General features: G+C 35.6%; 1 protein-coding gene across 5 annotated transcripts in view; it reads right to left on the bottom strand.

Moving 5' to 3' along the window:
• Positions 1-23,746, bottom strand: part of NEDD4L (neural precursor cell expressed, developmentally down-regulated 4-like, E3 ubiquitin protein ligase) — a 452,792-nt gene that overhangs the window by 22,196 nt on the left and 406,850 nt on the right. For 4 of the 5 annotated variants that reach the window (XM_027868834.1, XM_027868835.1, XM_027868837.1 and 1 more), the window contains 9 exons: positions 23,495-23,549; positions 17,922-17,980; positions 15,540-15,605; positions 12,593-12,822; positions 11,134-11,255; positions 9,893-9,963; positions 8,682-8,777; positions 1,316-1,389; positions 459-519 (listed from right to left, as the gene is read on the bottom strand). In XM_027868834.1, the coding sequence (XP_027724635.1) occupies positions 459-519; positions 1,316-1,389; positions 8,682-8,777; positions 9,893-9,963; positions 11,134-11,255; positions 12,593-12,822; positions 15,540-15,605; positions 17,922-17,980; positions 23,495-23,549 (834 nt within the window). Of the gene's footprint in view, positions 1-458; positions 520-1,315; positions 1,390-8,681; positions 8,778-9,892; positions 9,964-11,133; positions 11,256-12,592; positions 12,823-15,539; positions 15,606-17,921; positions 17,981-23,247; positions 23,399-23,494; positions 23,550-23,746 lie in introns of those variants that run through there. The other variant, XM_027868836.1, reaches the window with a different exon arrangement.

Here is a 23,746-nt window from a genome sequence, read left to right as displayed (position 1 = left end):
AAGTTGTGCAGAACTTATCACTTTCAAGAAGAATCTAGAAATGGTTGGCTTTTGTCCCACATTGGCTTAAACTTCTAGACTTTAGTAAAAAGATTAGACAACCTTTAGGGGCATTATTTTGTAAATATTCTCACTGAAAAGGCATGAAAGTAATATAAAAGATGAGAGAAATAGAGTACAGCAAAATTTCCATAAAAAGGAAAATAACGTAGAGATTTTCAGGTGCCTTTCTCCTATCGCTCATTGTTATATCCTCCTTGTAGACATAGAAAAGGCTGTAAACTGCATAATTCTGAAGGATCTATGCTGTATCTTTCCCACTCCTGACCCAGCTTTGAGGTTATGGATCAATTCCATCCTATCACCCAAATTTGGAGGGGGCCGAGTTGCGGAGGGCAATCCTCTCTCTACTATGACTAAGGAGACTTGAGCAATAAATGATAGCCAACACAACTCACCTCCAAGAAGGCATTCATTTGTTTTTGGACTCTGTTGACAAATCTCCACTGGATGACTAAGCTAATATAAGGAAGATGAGATAACATTAAAAAAAAATCTTCACCATCATTATTTTCTATTTATTAATTTATAACTTCATTAATTTCTTATTAATCAGTGAAATCAATTTAAACCCAAAAATGACAGAAGATGAAGGGCCTTTTACTTGGCACAAGGGTTTTCATGTACTTTCCAACATATAATTATGGAACCTGGCAATAGTATTACATTGTGGAAATAGAATTGCCAGGAATTGGCACCTAATTGGATATGAGGGCAGCAGAGAGGGTGTGCATTCAAAGATGACTTCTAGTTTTTGAGCCTGGGTGGCTGAGAGGATGTGAGCACCCTCAATAAAAATAGAGTTAGTTAAAAAAAAGGAGAGTTAGGAGGGTATAGTACATTATGTTGACCACTTTCTTGTATGATTTTTCTCTAATTGGAAAAATCAAACTTTAAGCTATGGCATTAGAATCCTATTATGTAAGAGTTACCCTCTTCGTCCTGGTCTCTGAAATTCAGACCTCAGACTGGCTATGTAAATGTTCCAGGGAAGTACCACATGTTTTAGTAACCAACAACTTACCCTCCAGTGCCTCACTGGACATAAATATCATGGCTGTTTAGTTCACAGTGAAGCAAGTAGATAACAAATTCAAATCAGAAAAAAAAATCGCCATTCTGATCTTGGGATTGATCTCAAGGCAAAAAAAATCTTGTCTTTGAACAAGAAGCAATAAAACTCATGTCTGTAGCACATGTCAAACTTGTTATTATGGCTAATTTAAGAAAGGTTGTAAAATAGAGGAATACATACTCAATATATTCCCTTTTGTTTTCATTTGTCACCATGATTTCTGACCCATTGGGCTTCAGGTCCACTTGGTATGTCTGTATTTTCAAAGACAAACAAAAGATTATCATCAAACTACATTGCATATTTTCTTACTGATTTTTTTTAAACAAATAGGTTCTCTTATGTTCTGAATACCTATTAATTAACATGGAATGTGCTAGAATGTCTAATGAGGTTTATAGATTAGACTCCAAAGATCCTTCATACCTAAAGATGTCATCATTGAAGGCAAATTATCCTATGATTATTTATGAGTCTGAATTATACCCCACACTTCATTATCAAATGAGAAGAGCAACTCCCAGCTCCCAAGCACATAATAAGGGATTCACTCTGCTGGGCAAAGGGGAATCTATTATATACTGCAGTAACACAGAAAGCCAAGTTTCAATATAAAAACCACTTATGGCGCTACAGAATCACACCTGGAATACATGTTCTTGTAATAAGCAGGTTAGCTGTCAGTTTAGTTCACACAGCCACAGATACTGGTCTACTTGCTGTTCCTCACATATGCCACAAGAATTCCTATCTGTGTGCCTTTCCACTGGTAGTCTGCCATGGCTGGAATGATCTTTCACTTCACCTTTGACTTCTGGTTTCCTTCAAGATTCATTATGAGAAGTTCTACCTGTATAATAGGCCTTTCCTGGTCTTCCCTTCTTCCCAATTGCTATTGCCTTCTCCTCTGAGATTACCTCTGAATTTATAGTAATACATTACACACACACACACATACACACACATACATATATACACACATATGTATACATACACATATATATAATACGCATATATATGTATATATACACAAATATCTTATATGTACCTAGTAACTTACATGTTGTTCCTCTCATTTGAATGTGAGCATCTTGAGGGCAAGGACTATTTTTTGCCTTTTCTTTGCATATCCATAACCTAGCACAGTGCCTGGCACATAGTAAACACTTACTAAATGCTTGGTTACTGAAGGACTAATGTGGGCAGAGAGTTAAAATGATTTTCCCAAAATCACTCAGTCAACATGTGTCAGAGGTGAGATTTGAAACCAGGTTATCCTGACTCAGAAACTGACTCTTGAATCACTATGCCATATCACCTCTCAGATCACTCTATTTTCAAAGTTTTAATGACTACTTTTATTTGTATGACATTTCTTATGATGTATTTCATTTTAATGTAACTGAATAATTATTTACTTTATTATTGTGCCTCATATGGTCTTTAGTCTGGAGTTTTTAGTTTCATACTAATAAGTGTCTTGTTTTTTTTGTTTTATGCATGAGATAATTCCCCATGCTTGGAAATGAGAGACTTTTCAGATCCCTCAATTTTCTCAGTGAAAAAACCTTTAATCAGGTCTCAGAATTGAGCAGCCCCAGGTTCTGTCAAATGAGAAGGAAAGCAAATCAGGTAATAAAGGCAACATCTGCATCTTGATTACATGGAGAAAGAGCCAACAACCACCTCTGTCATGTTCTTACATTCCCAAATGGAAAAGGGAAGGAAGCTTTAAATATTCAGAAAAAACAGCTTGCAGACATCCCTAGTCATTAGGGGAAGAGCATTTGCCTCACTTATATCAGTGAAATGACTTAGAAATTCTTAATAGCAACTACTTAACTTTTCTTTATAGAAGGAAAATACAAACTTACATCTTGTTAGGCTAATTTTAAACATATAATCAACATTTTTGTGAGGTGTGAAGAAGGGACAGAAAAGTTGCTAATTCTTTACGGCCTTCAAAACAAAAATAAAATTTTTCAATGGTTAGGAAGAGATGTAGCAGGAGAATGGGAATTTAAACTCACTTCATACCAAGCTTGTTACTCTGTGCTTGTAGCATTCGGCCTTGAAAGTATAACCTTTATAAGACAGGTTAGCTCTCTAAGGAAACAGGCAATAATTTCAACAAATTTAGGACCTAATCATCTCATTCATTTTTAAGGTTTATTTTGACTGCTGTATTGCCCTGTGTGATCCACTCAAAAAGCAGCTAGGTCTTCCTCTTATAGTTTGGCAAGAAATAAAACTGAAAATCAGCCTCACTCTGAAGTCTTTTCTAAATAAGAAAAACATTCTTTCTCCAGTTTTCATTTACTTGACATTAAATAGTTTAGGAAAAGCAAAAAGAACTGTCACCCATTATGTTGGCAGATAGCTACTGTCAAGTGTAAGAGTCAAAAATTAACATAGGTTTCCAGAATCATCTCCTGGTTTGGAGATTATCTCATCTTTTCTTCCTATCTCCCCTTCATAGGACTTATCTGTAAAGTCATGATAGTCAAATGTTCCCTTATAAATAGACAGAGTTTGAGTTTTTCTGGCTACTTGATATTTCTGTAGTTCACACGAAACATGAAATATTTGGTGTGTGCATTTGGGGTTTTATGTTATTATTTTTCTCTTATTTTTACTTTTGTCTCCCAAGAAAGTGATATTTTCAAGAAGACTACCAAATTATACTTATAGATGTCCAGAAGTAAAGCCTGTCCAATGAACAGGTTCAGTTAAAGGTACCAACATTATTGAAGATCAAATTATTTATTCTTCTTGAACTTAATGTGGTTTCTATTCTGTTAATTAACTTTATAATTAAGTTAAACATTATCATCAGGATATCTGTGCACACTAGTTATTTCCACTTTTTTTTCTCTGAAGATCACATCTAAACTCAGAAAAGTTAAAATGACTTCTTTGAGGCTTATGATAAATATGCCAGAGGCAAGATTAAAATAGTTTCTGATTCACAACCCAACGCTTTGTCTTTTCACAGTACACTCAAGTTATTGGGTACCTATTTGTCTACAGTTGCTTGAGTTTCATCATGGTCAAGCAGCCAGAAAGCCTGCCTACTAATTGGAAAGAAAGCTGCAATTATCCCAAGGTTCTACCCTGCCTAAATTTGCAGCTCTCAGGAGTTGTCCTCAGTGCTTTATAAGCACACTTATATTTTTCTACCTGGAAGTGATGGTCCTGTTTAGATACTTAGATAATTTACACTCTTATTCAAAGCTTTTCCCCTTCTTCTTGTTGCCTATATGTTCTTTATGTCTATCTCCTATAAATTTGTTTTCTCAGTCTTAGCTTTTAAGGTAACAGATGGTATAGATCTTGTCGTTGCTAACTGGTATGGTACAATTAACATACAAGTAGTATATTTTGTGAGTACTTTTTAATGGTCATAACAAGAAATCTACTTACAAAGGCTAAAAAGAAACAGAGATGGGCAAAAATAGATCATCTTATCTCCTTTCCCCTTTGTTTCCTGGACTATAGTTAATACCTTCCTTTAGGGAGAGGATGACATACATCAGTGAAATAGGTTTTAAAAGCTATAACCCATATCCAAGACATAGGTAAATTTACTCTCATTTAAGGAATGTAGGAAAAGAGAAAACTATCTCTGACGTCTTAATCATCCTCAGGTTTGCAGAAATGAACTCTTCCTGCCTTGTATAAGGCATAAATCACTATGTCAGAAGTTAGGAAATAAGTGCAAAGGCTGTGTTATCTTATTGGAATTCAGAAGAAAGGTTGAAATCTGTGCTTCAGGTAGCCAACTGGCCTTAAAGGCACCATATTTCAGTATCCCTTAGACTCAAAATAGCCACTATGTTCTTAATCCTAGCTAGTTAGAACAGAGCTGGATATATAAACGCTGTTATAAATGAGTAGTGTTTTTTTCTCCTCACTGGTAAAAATAACATTAGTTTTAGGTGTTCATTGGATCATTGGAAGCACCACTGAATTCTGGTCCATTTGGATTACTATGTTTGACTCTGGGTACCATATATTTTTTCTTTGACCATCTACTGATCCGCCAGCACTCAAATGCCTAAGGATGCTACCTGAATGAGATTGAGAGTACATATCATTTCACTTTTACAATTTATAATATAGTTTATCTATAGGCTTATATATTGTTCACAGAAAAGAAATAATATATGTTGTTGTTCAGTTGTGTCTGACTCTTTGTGACCCCACTTGGAGTTTTCTTGGCAAAGATACTGGAGTGGTTTGCATTTCCTTCTCCAGCTCATTTTACAGATGAGGAAATTGAGGCAAAAAGGGGTTAAGTGACTTGCCCAGGATCACACAGCTAGTAAGTGTCAGAGGCCAGATTTGAACTCAAGAAAATGAGTCTTCCTGACTACAGGCCCAGCGCTCTATCCACTGTGCCACCTAGCTGCCCCTGAAAAGAAATAGGTGCATTTTATCATTAACAGCTTGGTGCCAACATCATTCATTGTATTTGACCTGAGTTTTGTTTAACCTCATGTTTTATGAGAAACACTAACAGATTAGAAAGCCTCCAGAAAGGATGAAGAGCTCAGAAACAATCTCATATTGGTACTGTTTAGCATGAAAAAGAGATGGTTAAAAGGAAGACATGACAGATGCCTTCAAAAAGTTGGAGGGGTGTCAGATGGAAAAAGGAGCAGACCTATAGCAGAGTGAAGTATACGGGCAAATGGGGGGAAGCTTGAAGAAGGCAAATATTAGCTAAAAATAAGAAAGGCCTTTTTTAAAAGCCAGAGCAATCCAACAACAGAATGGACTCTTCATTGTTGGAGGCATAGAAGCAGAATCTGGATGACAACAACCATGTTTTCAAGGGACTCTTGCATTGATTAGGAAGGTAGGCTGGAAGATTTCTTAGTTACCTTCCAACTGTACTATTCCAAGATTCTAACAAATTAAATTTACATAATGTTTTTAACTTTTGAAAGTGCTTCTTTATCTATTTTTCACATTTGAAATTCAAAAACCCCCACATGATAGATAGGACTGGATTATCCTTATTTTACAGCTGAAGAAACTGATACATGGAAGGATTAAGTGGCTTACTTGAGATCATAGAATAGTGGGAGAGTTGGAATGAGAAGCCAGGTTTCCTTGCAAAATCCCTTATAGTTTTTTCAATCTATCATACAAGTTCCATAATTTTTAGGGCTCAGTCACACATTAGATCTGGGCAGGCTGAATGACCTTCTGATGGACAATAGTGTTTCTATGGATTGAGGGTCTCAGGGTGTGACTCTTAACATTTCTTTTTTTTTTAATTTTAATAATCTTTTATTTTCCCCCCAATTACAAGTAAAAACAATTTTTAACATTTGTTGTCTTTTTTTTTTAAGTTTTGAGTTCCAAATTCTATCCCTCTCTTCTTCCCCACCCCTCACTCCCAAGACAGTAAGCAATCTGATATAGGTTATACATGTGCAATCATGTAAAACATTTCTATATTAGTTCATTGTGTGATTCAACATTTTTTTATTTCTTTTTTTTTCAATTCTTAACATCTCTAATGTTCTTATTAACAGGAGAAGAGATTATGTGTCATGGGGGAAAGAGTGAAATGAATATTTCTGGTATTCTCAAGGTGATAAAAAAAACGAGTAAGTCTAAAATGAAGGTGAAATTCCAAAGAGAAAGATATCAAGGAATTTCGAAAAAACTTTAGGTTAAAACACTTGTCACAATTTGTTCTTCCTTTTTATTTCATTTTTTAAAATTTATTTTTTATGATTCATTAATTTATTTTTAATTTTCAACACTCACTTCCGCAAGATTTTGAGTTCCAAATTTTCTCCCCATCTCGCTCCTCCTCCAACTTCAAGACAGCATGCATTCTGAATACTCTTTCCCCTAATCTGCTCTCCCTTCTATCTCCCTCCCCCCTTCTCTTATTCCCTTCTTCTACTCTTTTCCTGTAGGGTAGGATAGATCTCTATACCCCATTTCCTGTATTTCTTATTTCCCAGTTGCATGTCAAAACAATTTTTTTAACATGTGTTTTTAAGACTTTGGGTTCCAAATTTTATCCCTTCCTCCCTCCCTACCCATCCTCATTGAGAAGGCAAGCAACTTGATACAGGTTATACTTGTGCAGTCATACAAAACATTTCCACAGTAGTCATGCTGTGGAAAACTAGTATTTCCCTTCATCCTATCCTGCCCCCTGTTTATTCTATTCTCTCTTTTGACCCTGTCCCTCCTCAGAAGTGTTTGCTTCTGAATATGCCCTCCCCCAATCTGCCCTCCCCTCTATCATCCCCCTGCTCTCTTATCCCCTTTTCCACCCTCCCATTTTCCTGTAGGGTAAGATATCTTTCCATACCCAATTGAGTGTGTATGTTATTCCCTCCTTAAGCCAAATCCGATAACAGTAAGATTCACTCATTTCCTCTCCCTTCCCCCATATCCCTTCCACTATGAAAGCCTTTTCTCATCTGTTTTATGTGAGATAATTTACCCTATTTGACCTCTCCCTTTCTCCTTCTTCCAGTATAATCCTCTGTGATTCCTTTTTATATCAAACCTACACTAACAGTATAAGGACAGCAAAGGACTGGAAACTGATACATACTAGGAACCAACATACTGGGTCATACATTTATGTAGACTTCTTGATAAAAAAAAAACAAACAAACAAAAACCCAACTAGTTTTCTTGTAATATTCTTGCATTTGTTTTTGTGAAGTGGAACCCATAAGACTTGTTCACAACTCTAGTGTAAGAGAATAATCCTTTTGGGAAAGAAGGACTTGAAGAGGGAGCAGAGGATTACGTTTTGGATGATATGAAAATTAGTCAATTTGGGTGACTCCAGAGTACACATTTCCCTCTTAGAATTACTGCAACAAAAGACAGATTGTAGTTTGCTACTCCTTCTGGGCAAGGCGAGAGATATCAGAAAGGTTATTTTTCCAAGGGATATTTGAAGGAACTGAAGTGCATGGATTTCAGGGGGGAGAAGGCCGCACATAAGGCACAGGTTTCATGTGGAACAGGTCAGCTAGGTTATGATCCAGGCAGCATGAAACAGCAAAGAGCAACAGTATGGTAATTAGAACATTTGGGTTCTAATTTGCTGCATAAGCTACCTCTCAGTTTCCTTATTTACAACATAAGGGGTTGGGCAAAGTGATCTTCAAAGTATGTTTTAGCCTTAACGTCTATGACACCATAATCTTTATTTGATGTAGCAGTCACCTAACCAATGAAAGTGTTTCTACTTTGAGGAAGTACCTAAATTCCCAAACTGAGAGAGCACAGCCTCTGGTGGCCAGCTCTTACCCTAAGAAGATATTGGCCTGGTGCCCTTAGAGCAGTCTTAAAACTTCCATTGGTGTTTGCTAGGAACAGACTGGAACAGGAATCTGAGACACCATACCCAAGTAATCAGTACCAGTAGATACCAGTAGATGAAAATTATTCACCATTCAAAACTGATGAATGTTCCTTACTTTTTGAAAAAAGCATCATTATGACACGATAAAGAAAAATACAACTTAGCAATAATTGGGTTACCCAAACATACCTGTCCAAAGTTTTCTTCATCTATGCAGAACATGAGATCAAGTTCAGTAGGATCATTTTCTAAGATCCATTTCAAGGAGTTGTAATATTCACTATCCTATAGGAATGACAGAAAATTATGAATGAGCAACATAAAAGCATTTAATTTGTCAATTAGATGAGTGTCCTGCTCAATCACAAACATTTAGAATGACTACAAATTATGGCATTTAATGATGTTAACTTGTTTCATCCCCAGCATAACTCTTATCTCCTACTGGGAAGAACAATACATTAAAAAAAAAAGTTTTGCAGTAGCTGGGGCTTAGTAGTAAAGTCCTATAAACAGCAGTACACATGAATAGTTCTCAAGGAAGGTTGGTCTAGGTAAGAATATGTAACTGTGACAAAGGAAAGATGGAGGTTAATTGGTATAGATAACAACTTTGCCCGGATTTAAGTATGTCTTTGCGTTAATCACTAATGTTCAAGAGAATGGGGCAAAAATACATGATCAAGATGAATGAAAATTGTCAGTACGTGATCGTAGGCTGATATTGTCAGCAACCAGAGATTTACTCAACACTTCCTTTCATTTTAGAATGGAAATGCCAGGAAAATGGTGAAGGATGAAGAATAAATGTGATTTTGTTTTATCAAGCTCTAGGAAGAAGTTTGATAGGGAAGAAAAATTGGACAGAATGAGCCATCTTGATTATATGTAGATTTAAATTATCTATATATAGCTATTATTCGCCCTCCAGGATCCCTCAATAATTTAGGATTAGGTATATCTGCTAGGATTGGTATAATTGGCAATTCTTTGAAAAAAATTTTTGCTTATTAAAAAAATAACATCTAAGAAACTTTCCTATCTCTCTGTTCCATTCCACGTCACGCCCACGCCCCTCCCCGCAATAGATTGTATTATATTTATTAAAATATCTTCTTGGGCAAGTCACTTAACCTCTGCCTCAGTTTTCTCATTTGTAAAATGAGGATAATTATAGCACCTACCTCCTGGGGTAGTTGTGAGGATCAAATGAAATAATAATTGTCAAGTGCTTAACACAGTGCCAGGCCCATACATAGTAAGCATTAGATAAATGTTAGCTATTATTATTATCTCGTGGGAGAACCATTTGAACTAAAAGAATCAGAGAGTCAAATATTTTTTTCCCTAAGGAAAAACACCACAATTACTTAAAACGTGAATAACCTGTGTTTACTCACCACTGACTCCATATCATTCAAAGTTATCTGCTTTCCCAGCATCATTTTGTAAAATGGTCTAATGAAGAAACCTAAAATAAGGTAATAACTGAATTTAGTTTCAAGTGTTTACTATTGTTCAGCATCAAAGCATGAAATAAAAGACAGGCTCTTACTGAAAAGGTACAGAGAATAATTATAGGTGTCACAGCAACATCACAGCATGTGGGTAGAGCAGGTGTTTAGGGTACCAAAAGGTACAGGACAGAGCTCATCCTCCTTGACTTCTCAACAGTATTGTTGACCTTTGCCAATAACGTTGCCACTTACTGATCTCTCTTCCTTTGGTTTCAGAACTATCACACTCTCCTAGTTCTCTTCCTACCTCTAAATGTCTTTCTATAATTCCCTCGTCATTTTTCTAACACCTTAAAGTGGATGCTCCCCAAGGTTTTATTTTTGTCCTTTATTGACCATTTCACCCACTTCCATGATTTGTAACTAACATTTCTACACTGATAACTCCCAAATGTCATGAAAGAACTTTCCCCCCTACATCCATACATACTCTATACCTGTATTTCTTTTATGCACATGTATAGCATTTTGTAATATAATTATTTATCTACATTTATAATGTATTCTTTTATTACGTAGTTGTATATCAAATTCCCCTCCTAGTAAGGGAAGGGGGTATAACTTATTGAAACTCTGTATATTTAATCCAATAACTAGGCTTTTAGGGAAAGCAGCTCCATTGTAGGACAAGGATAAAATACTTTGCTGCTTTACATAAGCAGCATTGGGTTAAGGATTCCTGATCAGCCAAGAGAATTCCAAAGGACTCATGATGAAAAATGATATCCACCTCCAGAAAAAGAGCTGATGGAATCTGAATGTAGATCAAAGCATACTATTTTTCATTTTCTTTATTTTTATTTCATAGGGTTTTTTTGTTTGTATTTTTGACTTGTGTCTTCTTTCACAACATGACTAACATGGAAATATGTTTTATATGACTGTACATGTATAACCTATGTGAAATTGCTTATTGTCTCAGGGAGGGGAGAGGGAAGGGAAGAAGGGAGAAAATTCGTAACTAAGAATTTTTAAAAATTAATGTTAAAATTGTTTTTACATTTAATTGGGGAAAAATAAAATATTATTTTTTAAAAATGGATTCCTAATCAGAAAAATTAATGGAACAAACAAAATTAGAATATAACACAATTTTCATTGTTTTAGCATTTTTAGTAACTTACCATCTAGGAGCTTCCCATGAAACACTGCCAGGCCTGCTACCCGTCCAATAAAAGTGAAATACGACAGATGATCTTCATTACAAAGGCCTGAATTGGGATTGATTTGAAGTGTGTAGTTGTCCCTTTGAGGAAAAAAACAACAACTATGTAGTAATTTTTAAATTAAAAAGTCCAGAACAGAAAAGCCAACTGATAGTTTTTTTTTTCTTTTCTGTTTAATTTCAGCCTACCTGGATGTATTCTGTAATTTAACAGAAAATGTATCTGTATGTTAATTCCTTACTTCTGAGACATGCCCATATGTCCATTGACTTAGAAAGATGAGAAGAATGCTAGGTTGATGACACACAGCTTACATTCCTGAAGTCAAGATTTTCTAATCACCACAGGGATAGAGACTATCTCAAGACTATGAAAGAAGCCTTTGAAATAAATGATATACTTAATTCAGCTCAATCTCCATTTTATTTCAGGGATTCACCCAGTGACTTTCTGAGAGAGCACATAAATTGTTCTTCCTGATATCCCAACCTATTTGTACATAAAATACTTGTCCCCAAAATACGACAAAATATTTTTCCCAGGAGGAGATAGTGTTCTATTCTTTGTCTTTGCATTTTAAGCACCTAGCTCAGTGTCTGGCACATAGCAGATGCTTAATAAAAGGTTTCTGTTTGACTGGTTGGATCATTCATTTAAAACTGGAAGGAGTCATTAAAGCTGTCCGGTGCCACCACTTCATTTTAAATACATCTAAGGTTCTCCAATCCAATTGGGATGCCTACAAAAGGCAAAGCTACTCTGGTAAACTCCCATACCACTGGAAAGAAAGGAAGACTCATGAATCTCGTGCCTAAATAAAGGATACCAGTGGAGGACAGGGAGGAGAGAGTTAAGTTCCTAGGACAAAAAATGATTCTAACAAGGGCCTCAAAGCAGTATTAATCTTTTTATTAGCTAAGTTGACTGACACACACTCATGCCTAACTTTTTAAAGTGACCATTGCTTGATTGCTTAGAATGACAAATGGGGATTCTGAAATCCTTAATCATGAAGGAATCATGTTTCTTCTTACCACTTGTATACTCAAGCATGGGTCCCCAAAGACCTCATAATTGGACTTTAGGGCCTATTCTTGCTCATAAAAATGCTTTCTCCTTTTTAGAAGCATGACACTGACAAATTCTTCTCTTGAATTAACATTAGCAATGATAATTGCTTCTCTCTGTGTGAATGCCATAATTACCAGAAACTTTTTTTCAATTTCAATTATATGAGTGCAACAGACAAGAAAAGAATCAGTCACTTTCAGGCTTTCATTGAACACATTAAAACACCAAGTGGATTAACAATAATTTCTAGACTCACGCCCCAGGGGCCTATACCAGCAGAATGAATGTGTTGAGCCACTGACTCTCTGCATTAGGATAAAATTCCAGATATACTCCATATACTTACGTGGCAGAATATTCAAAGAGACCATAGTAAGGATTAAACATCTCCTTGGACAACAAGAAGAACCATTCTCTGGCCACACCACCATAATCAAGGCCTTTTTCGGACTCAAATTCAATCCACAGCCTGGCTTTCAGCACATCAGGTCTCTTCACAGACATGATCCTCCTATAGGATTCTTCAAATATGTTATTTCTGTGAAGCTTCATTTCAAACCTATTTGGAATATCGGCCTACATAAAAGAAGGCACAAAACACCTATCAATCAGAAAAAATGACGAGGAGATGGTCGAGGAGTCTCTGATTAAACAGGCAGTGATTGAATGGTTCCCATTCAGAGTACCTCTTTTGGGAATTTTCCTCTACGTAGAAGGTAAGCTTCTCTATGTCAAGATATGAAACATTTAGCATCCGTTAACAATTGTTCCGACTGAATCACTAACATATGCTGCCTATTAAGAAAGGATGAATGAAAGAAAAAAGTGTCCCATTTTTTATCTTTACCAGGCATTTTCTACCATCTGGTACCCCAAGGACAGTCAACTCTAGTTATCTATAACAAGAGGAGGAGAGTCTTAGTAAAATCTGAACAACCCAACTAGCTGAGTGAGAATCATGGCACTGCTGCTAGAAAATTTGCTAAATGTCATATGTGCAAAAAATTATAACAGCTCTTTTGTAGTGTTTAAGAACAAGAAACTGAGAGAATTCCTTCATATGGGGAATAGTAGAAAAAAATTATGATATATAAGTGTAATGGGATACTATTATGTCATAACAAATGATGAAAGGGACATGGGAGGTCTAGTATGAACTGATGCCAACAGAGTGAAGTGAGCAGAATAAAACAACAACACTGAAAAAGGTAACACTTGAAAGACTTAAGAATTCTAATCAATACAATGGCCAACCATCAATCTGGAAGACTGATGATGACTTTTGTTACCCGTGTCCTGACAGAGAGGAGATAAACTTAGGGTGCAGAATGAGATATGCTTAATGATATGGTTAACGCAGAAATTTTTTTTTTTTGCTTGACTATGAATATGTTACAAGGGTTTTGTTTGATGTGTGTGTGCAGGAGGGGAGGTTGAGAAAATAAATTTGTTAATTAAAAATAACTAAATCAAAAGTGCATATACATCTGCCTAAATCAAAACAGTTCTTATATAGCAAAAACAATGAGGAAAGTAAGGATAAAAACTTGATGGGTCTGGATCACGGTCCTATGATTTTAAGTCAATTTTTCTACTATGGAGGACAGAACCCAAACTTTGGGGAAGTATGTCTATTGTTGATAGATAATTCATAGTAAACCTAATCAGCATGAAGTAAAAGGGATTGCCTATAAAGGCAGTTGTCTCCTGGGAACATGAAATGCATTTAGACTTCTAAATGAAAAAGAAAGTCCTGACAGCAAGAGTCCATGGGGAAACCACCCTTCTCCTTAGGGTTTATATGGCTTGTCAAGAAAGTCAACACCAGACAGTGTTCAGCAAGTGAAATAATGACAGAGAATGTAGGTGATGCATACATAATAATGATGCATACAGAAGGCAAAAATTTCTTTTAAATAACTGTGTTTTGGAGGACAGGCAAAATATTCTCATCAATATTTGTTTATGCTACAGAAGAGAGAGTAGGAGAGAGAAGAGGAAGAAAAAAGACATTTAGGATGAATGAAAATTGTGCTATAGTTTGCATATTCCTGGCCAATGCCTGCCTAGCTATGGCAACCTAGAATTGAGTGCATGAAGTAAAAAGGGTAGAGTCAGTCTGGTCTGCTCTGGTGACACTTCATAACTGAATTTACAAAGTAGAGCAAGGCAGAAGAGACAAGGCTGGAGAATGAATACAGGAAAAAGAAAAGAAAATTCTAATAAAATTTAATTCAGGACACATACTAACAAAAGGATCTAAGGATTCTTAAAGGCAGAGATGAGAAGGCCAGTGGTCTGTGAGAATGCCTAGAGGGAAAAGATGGAATGTCGAGTCTGGAGTACCATGAGTGGTCAGGTTGAGTCAGAATACAGTATCCATGAAAGGAAGCAGAATTAAATAAAGCTGGAAAGGCAGGGTGGAAACTAACTATGGAGATCCTGAAATGCCGGATTAAGGAGTCTCTACTTTACCTCGGAGGCTTTTGTGCAGCCTCTGATGGCTTTTGAGCAAGATACTAACAGGTATAGACATGAGCCTAAGGAAAATTATTTGGACAGTTGTAGAGAGGATGAATTAAAGAGGGAGTAATACGACCAGGGAAGGAGACAACAGAGAGGGAGAAAACAAAGATGAGAGAGACTGTTTGTAAAATGAGTAACAAAAGTCCAGGTCTTATCCTGCTAGTATTTTAATAGAAACTTTACATTTAGTCCAATCCAATTAATGGGTCACATAGAAGCATTAGAGAAAAAGAGCAGAGGGTTACAACTAAGATGACCATGAACAGCAGGTAGTTTTTCTTGCCTTGAACTTGGACCAAGTTCTAACTATCCTGGTGGTTTTTTTCTTTTACTTTGTTTTTGGTGTAAACATTTATTACCTATTTTTATATTTTACAATAAATAGGAACATTATATTGCTTATCAAAATCACTAAATTTTTTCCAATCTGTTCAGTCAGTTCACAAGGATTTCTTAATCATCATAAGCAAAGGGGGTACAAAGGCAAAATCATAATCTTTGCCTTCAGGGAGCTCACAGATCAATGGAATTAAAATTTCAACTGAATTCACACTCCCATCCTTATTGTCATTAACTACGAAAAGAAAATACGGAAGCTGAAAAACCAAGCAGATCAAAGTATAGTTTTTAATGTGATAACAGGTTTAGTTTGGGTAATAATTAAAAAAAAAAGTCATATTCACATTGTTCTTACTAAACGAGGCTGTGGTAACTTCCAAAGGACAAATGACAAATACAGTGCTATACAAAAAGACAGGATTACTCACTGGTTTCTTTAACTTCTTCCTAAAGTAGTCATATTTCTGCTTAAACTCTCTGGAATAAGGAACAGCCTGAAAAAGAGATATTTATAAATAGAGATCATGAAAATAATATACTTTAAAATTTTTACATTTATTGAGCCAACATTCAGAACACTATGAATCATAAGGCTTAAAGTTCTCTCTATATTTGTATATAACTCCTCATAGTCTATTTATTTAAATAGACTTTGAAAAATCTATTCATGTGCATATATCTTCTATGGCTATAGAATATATAGCTATGTGTGTGAGACAGAGAGACAGAAGAAGAGGGAGGGAGAGAGGCAGAAACAGAGAGAGAGAGGAGAGACAGAGGAAAGAAGAGAGAGGAGAGAGAAAAGAGAGGAGAGAAGAGACAGGAGGAGTGAGGAAGGGGGAAGAGGGGGAGAGAAGGAGAGAGAGAAAGAGGGAGGGAGGGGGGGAGAAAGAGAAAGAGAGAGAGAGAGAGAGAGAGAAGAGCACTGGGTTCCTGTAAAAAGGGTACACCTCACCAGGAGATAAAACATTTGGATGAGACAAAGTTCCTGACCTCCAAGAGCTCCCAGTCTTATCTGGGACGTACAATGATAATATGATAAGAACCCAATAGGTCTATTAATTAAGTGCAGAACAAACTGCTATTGAAAGATGAAAGGCAACATGACTAAAGCATATACTAATGTGGTAATATGTTTTGTATGACTAAAAATGTATAATCTATATAGAATTGCTTGTCGTCTCAGGGAAGAGTCTGGGGAAGAAGGGAGGGAAATAATTTGGAACTGAAAATTTTTAAAAAATGAATGTTCAAAATTGTTTTTATATGTAATAGTAAAAAAAATTATTGAAAAAATGAAATTTTATCTCATAATCTGCCTCAGGCCTCACACACACATTCTAACTGTCTATATGTTTGACTGAAAAAAGCCATTTGTAAACCTGGTAGGTGCTGACTAGATGTGGGTGGAAACTAGGAGGTTGAGCTATTTCTGTTCTTTCTTCTTACAGGGGATGATGCATGGGAAGTTCAAAAATCATTATCCTCCTCCACTCTTATTTTTTCTCTCTTGGGTAGTTTTTCAAATGGAAGAACAAGAACCCGTTTTCACCTTCCTCTAGAAGGAGACTGTTGCCCTACTGATATACAGAAGTCCCTGATAGTTAGAGCCTCTGGAGAGGAATGTATAAAGCATATTACCTTTCTTGGACTAAATAGCTTAATGGGTCAAATCATTTGTTCTCTTTCCATACAAATTCTTATTTAAAATATCACCTAAGGAAGTAAAAATGTACTTACGATTATAATCTATTTTACTCTGACCATTAGGCAGGGCAAGTGACAATCTTACTCTTGCCCACCAAAAATCAGCCACAGCATGGTAATGACCTAATGATTTAAAGTAAGATAGCCTAGGCTCAAGTCTTGGCCTTGCCACTTTTGAACTTTGTGACACCAGGCAAATCACTTTTTTGAGACTCAATGACTAATTTATGTGCTCTATCTCAGGCTTATTGTAATGCTCAGATTAGATAGCCTCCATGAGAACAATTTGAAACAATGATTTCCTATGTGAATTTTAAGTTATTATTTTGTATAATGGTGAAATCCTACTAAAGAACTCACTTGCCTCAATAATAAACGCCCCTCTTCCCCTTTTGCTTGAACAAAATATAAATGCTTAAATTATTTAATGTTTTTGTATAATGAATATCCTAAATAAATCTGTCATTATTGTTTGTCTTAAGTTTAAAGTCTTAAGGAAAAGGGATCATATCTAGTTGACTTTGATGGAAGTCAATGTGGTCCCAAGTAGAAAGAATGCTGGAGTTAGGAGACTTGAGTCATAGCCATGATCATGACACTAATTTGTCGTGTGCCTTTGGGCATTTTACCTCACTGTCTACCTATATCAGGTGGTTTTAATGGCTGAGAGAATTATTGAAGCCCTGCGGAAAAGGTCAACTATCCTTCGTCCACATCAAAGTAGTCCATTGTGAGCATTATCTATTACACCATAAGTGCAAAGTTGACCACCTTGCCTCATGTTTTAATCCTATATTAATTCTAGTCTTAATTCTAAAATAACCAGATGACACATGGATGAAATTTACATAGCGCTTTAAGACTGCAAAAACCTTGGAAAAAAGTGGAAAGTGTCACGTATATGTAAATTATTACTCAGACTCCTGTGGAGAAGCCCCGCAAAAGCAGTGCTTCATATGACTGAATTGGAGGAAAGAGTGGTGAATGTATAGTGGAACGTCAACTATCCTGACATTAAGTTAAGGTATCACATACAAAAAAATGCATACTTAGGAAGAAACAAAGGAATAACCTGGGAAAAATCCACTATGAAATATACTCACTGGGCCAGTAATAGCAGGATTCTGCAATCTTGGATCTTCCCACTGAGTAATTTTACTATCTGAAAAGTAACCCAATAAATGAGAGCATTAGTTAGAACCTATCCCAGTCTATTTAAAAATGTTTTCAGAAAGAAGTTTCACTAGGTTTCTTCACCCATCTGCTTCTCCCTATTCATGCCCATTTCCTCAAGTCTCAGAAGTTTCTAAGAGCAGGGCAGTGTTAGGGAATAATCGTATAATCATCCATCCACCCTGCCCACCAACACGCTGTTTAGTTGAAAACACTCAATCAAAAATGCAAAACTAAGTGAGGCAGACCATCTAATTCACACTGTTTGGGGTAAGCATCTGTCAATACTTCAGTTATAAACCCCCTGTTCTCCTAGGGATTTATAACTTGATTGTGATTTTTCACTCAACTGCAAAAAGGCATTAGTCTCTGTTCCCTCTCACAAAGGTTAAGAAACACACACATAGCATTTACTCATTTGCAAACACTTTTTTTCTTGCTTATATAGTTAAAAAAACTGTTTTCAGTTAAAAGCCTTATATTTAACAACTGAACAATCTTTAATATGCATCATTCACATATGCACACACATACACAAAATCAAAGCAGACCAGACAGCTCTAAAACGAGAATTAAATTAATACTATACAAAAAATTTTCCCCATTGACTAACTTAGCAAGGTCTTTATTTCTCCTAAAAGATGCAATCTAGGCTCATTTTCTTTCTACTATGGTATAAGCGGTAATACAATGGTGTTGTAGATTGGTAGTTATGTGGAAGAAGGGTCTGATCTATATATCTTTATAGAGAAGGGGGGAAAACTACATTAAGATGTTCTTGAGGTTCCATGAAATTCAAGCAAGTCAAAAAGACTGGTAAAAATCCTGTCAAGAGGCCGTTGAAAGAGTGCTGGGCTTGAAGTCAGCAATGCAGTTATTAAAATCTGATACTTAAAAGGTGTGTATTCTTGGATCCAACACTTAAACTCTATATACCTTGAAAAATATCCTAAGACTTAATATTAAATCATAGGATGTGTTGTGAATTTTTTTATATTTTTGTATTAGTATTTTTTTTTGTTTGTATTTTGTATCTGAGAACTGTACTGGTAGGTTTTTATTTACACATCCCATCAATCACCAAGTATGTATTAAGCATTCATTTTGTGCTGGTCCCTGGAACAATTTAGAATTGCTATATAGTTAGCTTCTTGTACTATCAAGGAATATTTTATTGAATGGCCTTTTCTCAATATGTATTCTTTCTCACCTCTTTATAGCATAAAAAATGTATGTACCTCATTTTTTAAAAACATTTGTTTTTATTTTTGATTTTTTTGGCTAGGCAATGGGGTTAAGTGACTTACCCAGGGTCACACAGCTAGGAAGTGTCAAGTGTGTGAGGTCGGATTTAAACTCAGGTCCTCTTGACTCCAAGGCTGGAGCTATATCCACTGTGCCACCTAGCTGCCCCAGTGTACCTCATTCTTTGGACCTTTATTTTTATTTCCAGAATTTAGCACAGTACTTGGCACATAGTAAACATTTAATAAATGCTTGTGGATTGGCTCTCATCCTATGCATTCTCTCTTCTCTGGGTTTCCATAACACTCTTCATTCTTGGCATGCCTACTATCTGTCTGACCATTCCTTCTCAGTCCCCTTTACTGGTTAATCACCAATATTATGATCCTTGAATGGGGGTATAACCTCCAACTGCGTCTTGGGCATTTCTCCCTCTATATTTTCTTACTTGGTTTTCTCCCACAGATGTAATTATTACTTCTATGCGGATGACAGCCAGAGGTCTAGTTTAGCATTACCAACTGCCTATCGGATGTTTTGAAATGGATGTCGCATAAGCCATCTCAAACTAAACAGAACTCATGCTACCTACCCTTCCTTTCTACAAATCATCCACACCTCAACCTTTGTGTCAGCCTCCAATCTTTACTTTTACCCTGTGTATCCAACTAGTTACCACACTGCTGTTCCTCCACAACACTGCCTTTCTTCTTACACATGGCCAACACCCCTGTTCCATGTGCTCCTCACCTCTTATCTAAACTATTTCAATAACCTCCTAATTAGCTTCCCTGCTTTCAAACTCCACTCTCTCCAAATATATCCTCAATATAGCCACCAAAAATTATCTTCCTAAATAGTAGAGCTAACCATGTTATTGACCCTACTCAATAAATTCCAGTTTCACACCTGGGATCAACTACAACCTGTTTGGCATTCAGAGTTCTTCACAAACTGAACCCAACCTACCTTTTCAGTCTTATTATATATGATTCCCCATCACATATATTAAAATCCAGCCAGAATTATTATCTTGCAGTTTCTTATACACAATACTTAAACTCCAGTCCACATGCCTTTACAGTGGTTGTTCTCCATGCCAGAAACACATGCATATCCTTCCCACATCTACCTCTGAGAATCCCTAGTTTTCATCAGAAGCTTAAATGTCAGTTTCTATATTAGGCCTTTCATGATTCTCCCCACCTACTAGTGCATTCCTCCTGAAAAATGGTCTTGTATCTCTTTTGTATATACATATATAATATATATGTATATACAACTATATGGTTTTGTGTGTGTTTATTACCCTTGGTAGAATGTAAGCTTCTTTATGAGAGGGACTATTTCACTTTCAACTCTTTATCCACAGTGATGGGTACATAGTAGGCGATTAATAAATGCTTACTGATTGAAAGATATGTGGGTTGAATTGAGAAAAGGCTGATTTGATTGATTTTATTTCCTGAGTATTCTATAGACAGATTGAAAGTAGTTTTAAACATTGTCTCCTCTAATTTATTTATATGGCTCATTCATTTTGCAAAATTTCTTTTTATAGGCAGTAAATTTCAGTGCGACTTCCATCTGAACACAAATTGCATTATTAGCAGAATCCAAATGAATAACCACCACGAAGGCTAAAAACAGCTGTATTGGTAGAGAGACTTTCTTCACAAGAGTTCTCTTGCAGTTTGAAATTTTGTTTTCTTTCAGTAGACAAAGCAGGCCATCTTTTGCCTCATTTTTTACCTACTCTTAAATCACTGAATGGGTGTTGCCTCAGACAAAATGAAACCTAGGAAAGACCTTAGCTTAAAAAGGCTAAGACTCCTAGAGCATCTGGGGTCATAAGTAGTCATCCTGACCTGTCTTGCCACTGGACTCAGATGACCTTGGAGGAGAGAGTGAGGATGATGACTTTGCACAGCCCTGCCTCACTTAAATCCAATTCAGTTGCAAGTCAACACATCACCCTCCTGATGTCATTGGTCCTCCTTGAGAATGAAGGACAAACAACAATAACAAAGCAGAACAATGGTATAAAATCTTGGGGGTGGTTGAAATAGTATTTCAGTATCATTAGAGGAACAGAAAGTCTTGGAGAGGTTTCTGGGGCTACTTAGTTGAAATTTGTCATGGAAAACTTTTTGTTGGTACCAGAATATTATTCCCAAAGAAAAAGGTCAAGAAATGGATTGATTACATGATCTTAAAATGACTTCTAATGATTTAATATAAGAAGGGGAAAAAAATGAGTGATTTCTATAATGTGTCTTCTAGAAAGAAAAAGCATATAATGATTTCCACTTTTTATAAACTTGGCTAATGGTGATGAAACTGATTAAAGGACAAATGGGTCTATGCTGGATTACTAAGGTATAAACATTTTTTTTTGGTAGTGGATAAAGAATATGTGGAATTTCTTTAGCGGTCAGTTTCGCACAAGGGTGCCAAACTGGTGCCACTTGAATTTCGATTGGTGTTACCATATCAATAAATATGGAAGCAGCAATTTTGTAGGCATTAGGAAGACCTGAGTTCATATTCTCCCTTGGATATTTACTATGACTCAGGCCTGGCTAGCTTCAGTTACCTTTTCTATGAGGGGCATCATAATAGCAACTACCTCTCAGGATTGCTGTGAGGATATAATAAGTTTATACATATAAAGCAAATCAAGTCATATATAGACCTATATATTATATATCATTATTGTTATGTTATTGATGTGTTACATTTTTAAAACTTTCTTTAAAATATTAAGAATTATTATGAACTTTTTCTGAACACTGGAATCATAATGCAAATCAGATGCAAACTTTTCGGGGGAAACATTTTTATTTTTTAGTGGAAACTAGTGGTACAACCAAGAGAAGCCCTCCATTGCTTTTCATTTACGTATTTTTTCAGAAAGCCAGCCATGCTAGCAAAGATGAGCTTATATCAAATTTTGTCAACCATTAAATCACGAATGAATACATTTTTAGAAGGACATAGGGATATGTGTGTGGGGTGAACATTCATTTTTTTTAATAAAACATTTATAATTTCAAGGTAAAAGTTTTAGCTTCACTGTACAATTCTGGAAAATGAGAAAATCAACATTTATACCTACATCTAAATAAAAACAACAAAGTAAAATTTAAAAACTTCAGATATCCAATTTGAACCAAGACACCAAAAGTTAAAAGTTATAATTTAATTAAAACTTCAGTTTTCAGAATTTTAGAATTCTTGGTCTTGTTGGTTTAATTCAGATATTAAATAAAGGTACTTTTGGCATATCCATAGACCAATAAATTCCTTGATACTACAAGTGGTGAAATACCATCTCAGCTGGGAAAAGAAAAAAAAAAAAGGGAACCGTCTATTTATATTAAAAAAAAAAAAACCTGTATTTGATTTTACACTAAAACTATGTTTGACATCCTTTTTCCAGGTAAGAAAATGTGTGCGTAAAAATGGAAACCAAAAATTATCTATTTGCCAGAAGACTTCAAATTTTGTATTTAATCCAATTTCTCCTTTGTCAATTTTTTTTCTCAGAGGCAATAAGGAATTTATGAAGATTATCTCATAAAAAGGGACTCCTCACCAAATAAAAATAAAAAATAAAATAAAATAAAAAAGCCATGGGCTAAGAGCACTTTTTTTTATTAGTTTAATTTTAAATTCAAATGAAAAATCACATAAGTAACCTAAGATACCATAACAAAAGTCTACATTTACACTAGGACTTCAGTAACAGAACTAGATATAGCTTAACAGTGGGTGCAAGAAAAAACATGCTATAAATAGAAAATAAGGTCAGAAATAGCAATATGTCACAAGAATGTTTAAGGCAGTGATTTCATTTAAACTCAACTATACTCCTTTTCTCTCACTGCTTACACAGAGACTTGTGGTGAAATCATTTCTAATCTTATTTTCCATTACTATGGTGTATTTTAATATATTAAATGCACATAAGCCATGGAGTCATCAACAACAACAAAATTCAAATAAATCAATAAATGATAAAATTGTTAATGCTTCACAAGATCCAAGTGGGAACAAAGCTGATGAGCCAATTAACCACAAGCTTTTGGTCAATATACGATACCGTAGGAGGGCACTAAGTCTCTGGTATCATTTTCTCCACATATCAACACCTGGTTTCCTAAATGAAGAGTAAAGTCATAAAGTTTTTGCTATAATATTTAACTTACCTCCCTTTTGCCTAAATTGAAACATTTTATCAATAGAGATTACTTACTATGATCTATATAAAAAGTTCGACCATCCAAGTGTATCCTTTCTTCCCAACCGGGCTAGTCCAAAAGAAAAGACAAAATAAATATTAGTTGGCAGTCCTCCCAATCCTGAACCTCCTAAAAAAATAAAAGCAAAAAACCCCATCTCTCTACCAGCAGCCATTCTCAATTCCAACATATCCTTATTCTCTTGGCCTGGTAAAGTGATATTTTGCATAAGAATCAATGACATACGGAAGGATTCAAAATTAGAT

The sequence above is a fragment of the Vombatus ursinus genome, unplaced genomic scaffold (genome assembly GCF_900497805.2).
Source record: "Vombatus ursinus unplaced genomic scaffold, bare-nosed wombat genome assembly UNPS02014791.1, whole genome shotgun sequence".
In the NCBI taxonomy this organism is placed as follows: domain Eukaryota; kingdom Metazoa; phylum Chordata; class Mammalia; order Diprotodontia; family Vombatidae; genus Vombatus; species Vombatus ursinus.
The sequence above is the reverse complement of the archived record's forward strand: the minus strand, read 5'-3'. Positions and strand labels throughout refer to the sequence as shown.